Source organism: Embiotoca jacksoni, unplaced genomic scaffold, assembly GCF_022577435.1.
Source record: "Embiotoca jacksoni isolate LCO1_2020_lvr unplaced genomic scaffold, fEmbJac1.0.p SCAF_3, whole genome shotgun sequence".
Lineage (NCBI taxonomy): Eukaryota > Metazoa > Chordata > Actinopteri > Embiotocidae > Embiotoca > Embiotoca jacksoni.
In genome coordinates, this window is record NW_027185381.1 from 15,901,587 (window position 1) to 15,908,395 (window position 6,809).

General features: G+C 40.3%; 1 protein-coding gene across 1 annotated transcript; it reads left to right on the plus strand.

Moving 5' to 3' along the window:
* The first annotated feature begins 449 nt into the window (after window positions 1-449).
* On the plus strand, window positions 450-6,016 carry syt1b (synaptotagmin Ib). The gene is made up of 9 exons (XM_069162607.1): window positions 450-626; window positions 1,937-2,108; window positions 3,096-3,277; window positions 3,732-3,845; window positions 3,966-4,133; window positions 4,244-4,411; window positions 4,764-4,881; window positions 5,305-5,438; window positions 5,531-6,016. The coding sequence occupies exons 2-9, from the start codon at window positions 1,970-1,972 to the stop codon at window positions 5,735-5,737; spliced, it is 1,230 nt and encodes a 409-aa protein (XP_069018708.1). The 5' UTR covers window positions 450-626; window positions 1,937-1,969; the 3' UTR covers window positions 5,738-6,016.
* Window positions 6,017-6,809: the final 793 nt, after the last annotated feature.

Sequence of the window (6,809 nt, forward strand, 5' to 3'; positions counted from 1 at the left end):
ACACACACACACACACACACACACACACACACAGAGCTGTCCATGCTGAATGTAAATGTCCTCTATTGCTGAACTCTCAGTATGCTAACGAGCTTTTAAAAAGCCATGTCACTACACTGATGAATATGCATCAGTGGCCTGGTGAGGGTGACCTGTAGGAGTGGGACAGAGGTCACAAGAGGTGGGGTGTCAGGAATAAGGACCGGGGCTCCCGTGAGACCTGAATGGACAGAAAATAACACATTCACACAAACACATAACACACACACACACACACACACACACACACACACACACACACACACACACACACACACACACACACACACACATAGAGGGAAGCAACACAAGATGACGGAGCTGCAATTTCACCAACTCCAACCCTATCTTGTCCAACCCACTCTCTCTCCTTCTCACTCGATCCAACTTTCACACACCTGCACTGCCATCCTTGATGTCCAAGACACCCCCCCCCCACACACACACACACACAGCGACGTGCTGATACTTACCTCACTGTTTCTCTCTGCCTCTGGTTCTGTGATCTTCTCCTCCTCCTCGACTTCTCTGTAAGGAAAAGGAATATTTGTGAGTCTGAAAACCACCACTGGGACAACTGAATACAGGTATGCCTCTGATTCCTATTATTTTTCATCGTTGTTTCATCAATCCAAATGACTATGATCTACTTATATCTCACCTGTGGTAGTAACTATGTCTAAACTCACGTAAGCACAGAAGATTACAAAAACTATTAATTAGATCTGAGCAGGTCATTTTATTTTTTGCCGGATAAAGACCTTGGTAGAACAACACCATTACAATGAATAATGTAGCTAATTTGTGATTTCATTTTAATAATTTTCTTTTGATTCCACAAAAGAATTAAGGTTGAGAACATTATCAGCGTCCAGCGTCCCCCCCCCCCACCTCCCTCCCATTAGTGTCTTAAACTTGAAATTTTAGCGACACAGAGTCTCCATCTCAGTGGTAGAATATGTTATACTGTATAATGTTATGTACTGGCAGCATTGTTGGATCAGGTGTGAAAAGAGTTGCAACTGCATTAACAGGAGAGACCGAGACCATATGGTGTGAATCCCGAATCATTCATTATATACTACGGTAGCAAAATTTTTACATTTAGGGCAATTTATATCATATATACGGTATATGCACGACATGACTATATAAAAAATGTGAATTATTTATGAATACTTTGACAAAAGTACATCAGAATCAGAGATATTTCTTAAAATACATAATGATCAGTATTAAAGCTGTTTGGCATCACTAACGGTTCCTCTGGATGTTCTTTAACTTATGTTTGCTTCTGCTACTGTTAGTGTATCAGTGGTGGTTTCTGTTTGTCTTTTCAGACAAAACCTGTGTATAACCCTGAAAATGCAGACATAAACTCAGATCAGTGTCTGCTTGGGTGTGATCCTATCTGCTGATTCAGCCCCAGATATTCAATAACTGTGATGCCCACGGAATAGAAAATAACATGACAAAACATTTTCGCACTCGGGGGTCACGTTTTTGGCAATGGGACTTTCCTCTCATTTAGTTTGTTTGCCTGGGCAAAGCATGACCTTGTCACGCGATTCTCACCTCTGGCGGCTCAATGTGGAGCAGCAGAGGTCCACGCATGACGCTTCAACCCACACCTCCGTGTCATCAGGTTTCAGATCCCGTGTTCAAGTGTTATTGCCAGGCCAGCAGAAACAGAAGTTATTTGACACTGATGGTCATACAGTGCGGCACATTATTGTTTCAAATATCTGCTCGACAGTAGTTATGGAAACTCTGCTCCAGCGTGTACGTGTGCTTATATTGTTTGTTTAGATGTTCTTCAGATTACGTTTTTTTCTTTCTGTAACTCTTTGTGTTTTGTTGGAGTGTAAAGTTCTTTAAATTTATGTTTCTCTGACAGTTAAATTCTGGATCCACTGTCACTACTCCGATAATGACTGGGAACCTTCGAGCTGCCCTGAGCACCTCATCTACGCCGACCCATTTGCCAAATGTAACAACCACACCAAGCCAAAAACAATCAGGGGTTCACAGTCCCAACAAGTTTGTGAATGAACTACGCAGCATCCACAGTGAGTTACACACCTGACTTAATCTTCGTAGTCGCAGATATAAGTCTTGACATGTATTTGGGACACAAGTCCAAGCACAATAAACAGTGAATAATTTAAGTATAATTAGGTAGATTTCTGGCACATGAGGGAGTTAAATGTTATGTCTACCACATGAGAAATGGAGGCAGAACTTCAGGATAGCTTTGTCGTGTTTACTGAATATGAATGGAATAACAACTTGGCAACTCGCTCACTGTCAAGACGTGCAAGTTTAATATTTCAAATCTCCAATATTTGAGTTTTAAATAATTCTTTATGGTAAAATGTTGAAAACACACACTAACATTCTAAATATCTAGAAGGGCACTCAAGAAGCATAAACCTCTGCCAAAGCCAACAGTCCACTCTTCTATTATAAGCACATCTGCAAACGCAACCACAATATATGTCTGGATATCCTTTGTGTGAAAATATTCCATTTAATGATTTCTATTTTTTTTGGTGGGGAGGGGTGAGGGGGGTAGCTAGTAGTTCAGACTACTTAGAGTTGTATATGCCACTGCTTGTAAATTAATGTACAGTTTATTGGAACATCAAAATTGCAAGTCATGAAAAATGTCATCACATCACACCCCTTGATAGCAAAGTCAGATATCACTTCAATGACACATTAGATCAAGCAGGATACAAGGACCTGATACCAGCGCAACACCAACCCAAAACATGGCCTTAAAATGACCACAGATAGCTTGAACTGCTCTGCATTTCCCAGCGTAACCGACTTTTTGTTCACTCTGTGTTGATATAATTCGAAGAGTTGTATTTTACTGTTAACCCTTAATTATGTCACAACACACTGATGATATAGAATTTGCCTATCCCCACATTAACTATATGTTAACAATTTAAGGTTAACACTATGTAAACACTAATTTCAAGTGGCTGACTGAAAAAGTGTGTAAAATATTTAAGTTTCATCAATATGTGTGTCTTGTGGATTTGCAGTGCCGCCATGGGCTGCTGCGGCCCTTTGGTTTGTGAGTTTGTGCATGGTGCTGTCGTGTGCTGTGTGTGTGTGGAAGAAGTGCTTGAAAAAGAAGGACAAGGACAGAGGAAAGGACAAGAAAAAGGGAAAAGAGAAGGGCAAGGGAGACTTTGACACCGAAATGGATGGAGGTTACAATGAGGTAAGCACACACACACACACACACACACACACACACACACACACACACACACACACACACACACACACACACACACACACACACACACACACACACACACACACAGCAGATGCATTGTCCTTGCAGTGTATCATAGTCCTGACATCCAGGTCGCCCAGGACTAGTAAAACTGTCAGTGCTTGTTAAGACTAATGGATGTTTTGTACATCCCTCATGTTGTGGTAAAAGTTGGGGTGAGGTGGGAGCTAACTTATTTTGGTGTGTTGGACTGTCTTTAAGGATGCATGTTACATTTAAACACACTGATGATACAGAATTTGCCTGTCCCCTTTAATCAACACACAAATCTTTGACAGTAACATTATCCTCAACTGTGTCTGGCAGCGGAGTGCCTCATAAAACTTTTACAGCCATGTTTTTTTCCTGCATGTGATGTGTGTCTGCGTGCGTGCAGCCCCTGAAAGACGAACTTCACAAAGAAACAGAGCTTTCCGATAATGAGCCCAAGGAGGACGAGAAGCTGGGCAGACTACATTTCACATTAGACTACAACTTCACAGATAATACGGTGAGTTGCTGCTAGCCAGAATGACATGTTTTGCTCACCATCTGCCAACTCTGAAATCTCCCTGTCAATTAGCCAACGTCTCTTTACTCTCTTCTACCATCCTCTGCTATCACACTGTAGCTGGTGGTGGGCATCGTGCAGGCTGCAGAACTGCCTGCGATGGATGTGGGAGGCAGCTCTGACCCTTATGTTAAACTCTATCTGCTCCCGGACAAAAAGAAAAAGTTTGAAACCAAAGTCCATAGAAAGACTCTGGAACCCAACTTCAATGAGACTTTCACATTTAAGGTACAGTTAACAAATTGATTTAAACAAAAATTAAAAAATTAAATAAAAAGGAGATACACGATACATTTCAAATTGTTGTTTCTATTTGTGTTTTTGTGTTGTTGCTGTAGGTACCGTACACTGAGCTTGGCGGGAAGACTCTGGTGATGACTGTGTACGACTTTGACCGCTTCTCAAAACACGATGCCATTGGAGCCGTGAAGATACCGATGAGCAGCATGGACTTCAGCCAGTCTCTGCAGGAGTGGAGGGATCTGCAGAAGGCAGAGAAGGAGGAGGTGGGAGCACACTGTGAGAGGGAAAGTTGAACTTGATAAAAGGCCCATAAAAGTCAAATACTTTGAAGCTGTTAATCAGTGGGAAACACAATCTTTTTTAAAATGTTTTCATAAGTGTTTCTTTATATTCAGGGAACAAGGTTTCTTAATGTTTCTTTGTTTGAGTAAAATCAAATGTTTTTTTCCCTTATATTTACATTTGATTGTAAAGCCAAGAATACTGTACATTTCTGAAGGATGCTGTCTCTGAGATAAATCACAGTCTCGTGAACATTTATTTTAAGTCATGATTAAAATAGTCAAGTTATTAGACATTTTTCCAACAATATAGTCTCTTTTTTTTGTGTATCAGAGCGAGCGGCTTGGAGACATATGCTTGTCCTTGAGGTATGTGCCTACTGCAGGGAAGCTGACAGTGGTGATTCTGGAGGCCAAAAACCTGAAGAAAATGGATGTGGGTGGATTATCTGGTGAGTTAAGCAGAAAAACATCTGGATTCACATAAGATTTAAGTTCCATGTCAAATTTATTGATACAAAAATGATGGGAGATTTTTTTTTTGTGTGCAAATATTTCTGTGCCAGTCCAGTTCAATAAGGTTTTTAAAATAAATTTAAACAGCTCTAGTAATAAAAAAAAAATGTAATAATATATTCGTATTCTTTGTGATATGACTAGGTGTACTCTAAATACCACAGACTTGCTGGCTCTAGCTGAGCATTAAGTTCTTATCATCACCTTTATAGTGGTGTGTCCACTTTCAAGCAGTTTCTATTTAAGGAAAATCAGGAACTACTACAATAGATGTTGTGTTCCACTGATGGAGTTACTGCCTCGGTGCCAGGCTGTTGGTCTGCTGCTCTGACATAAAACCTCCCTGTTCTCACTCCCAGACCCTTATGTGAAGATCCACTTAATGCAGAATGGGAAAAGACTCAAGAAAAAGAAAACAACGATAAAGAAGCACACTTTGAACCCTTACTACAACGAGTCTTTCAGCTTTGAAGTGCCATGTGAACAGATAGAGGTATACATATTTGTACATGCTCATGCTGCACATACACACAAATACAACCATGAGAAATGCATGTTTTTTGTGTGGTTTTTTTTGTTTCGTAGAAGGTGCAGGTAGCAGTGACGGTGTTGGACTATGATAAGATTGGGAAGAATGATGCCATCGGGAAGGTGCTGCTGGGTAGTAACAGTACTGGGACTGAGCAATGCCACTGGTCAGACATGCTGGCTAACCCCCGTCGGCCAATAGCCCAATGGCATAGCCTCAAAGCAGAGGATGAAGTCAACGTGCTTATTTCCAACAAGAAATAAAACTGTCACCCCAGTCGGCAATGAAACCCAGGACTTACCTCAGCTTCTTACAATTTATGTTCCTACCTCTCCCCTAATTGCCCTTTAAAAAAAAAAAAGTTAAGCTACTTAACTGGGTAAATCTACCCAGTGATACCCTGCTTTAGCCTTGACACTATCAGACTCACTATTACACACTGAAAGCTCTGATTCTCCAGTAATACCCTTCTACTGCTTCTACCCAAGATGTTCTTTTAAACACAGATGTATCACTATGTACAGTGCTATTAAACCAAATGAGATTTTTTTACTTGTGAGAGTCATCTGTTCTGCGTTGCTTGACATGCCAGCTAAACGGATATGACCAAGATTAACCTGCAGAGGGAGACAATCCAAAGCCCTGAAATGAAAAGAGATTCTCATATGACTGCTAGTATGTCTCTACTTTCAATATTACTTCAATAATTGCTTGTTATCATTTATTATGAATGTAAATGATCTACAATAAATTAAAATGTTATACCACTGCGACAAATTTCAACAAAAATAACACATATTGAAGCGAAGAAAGTGCACTAATTACGGTGTTGGCATTCAGCCTAGAATGAGAGAAAATCCAAGATAATGTCTTGGCATCATACTTTATAGACGGCCTATAAGCAGCATCACAGTGGACAGAGAACAAGCCAGAATCTCAGAGTTTTCTAGGTCTTGATCTTTAGTGAGCTTGCCATGAAAGCGCACTACATAAAAAGGACTTTGTATTAGTCAAGTGATCCAGCATGTGCAATACAAGCAATTAAACCCCCTAATATAAGTTGTGTCCAACGTAATGCTTTATTTAAAAATGTTAAATAGTGGAAGATAACGCTTGTAAATTAATCCTACTTCAGAAATAAGCAGTGGAGTAACTTACATCCTTTCTAATTTATCGGGAGACATGTGTCCTCACACCTCATGACATCTTATTCTGCTGCTTTGATAAACAAAATAGATGTGAAGAGCAAATGGACACATAACAGAAATGAGAACAAGATAAAGTTGTGCCCTCCCCTGTACATATGTTGAACAACAGGACTGCCTTCCCATCATA

What these genes read in the sequence shown, in the direction of transcription:
- syt1b (XM_069162607.1), top strand. Translation starts at nt 1,970, where the DNA reads ATGACTGGGAACCTTCGAGCTGCCCTGAGCACCTCATCTACGCCGACC. An exon ending in AGAAGGCAGAGAAGGAGGAG is followed by an intron (nt 4,412 to 4,763) that starts GTGGGAGCACAC and finishes TTTGTGTATCAG; the next exon opens with AGCGAGCGGCTTGGAGACAT. An exon ending in GGATGTGGGTGGATTATCTG is followed by an intron (nt 4,882 to 5,304) that starts GTGAGTTAAGCA and finishes TCTCACTCCCAG; the next exon opens with ACCCTTATGTGAAGATCCAC.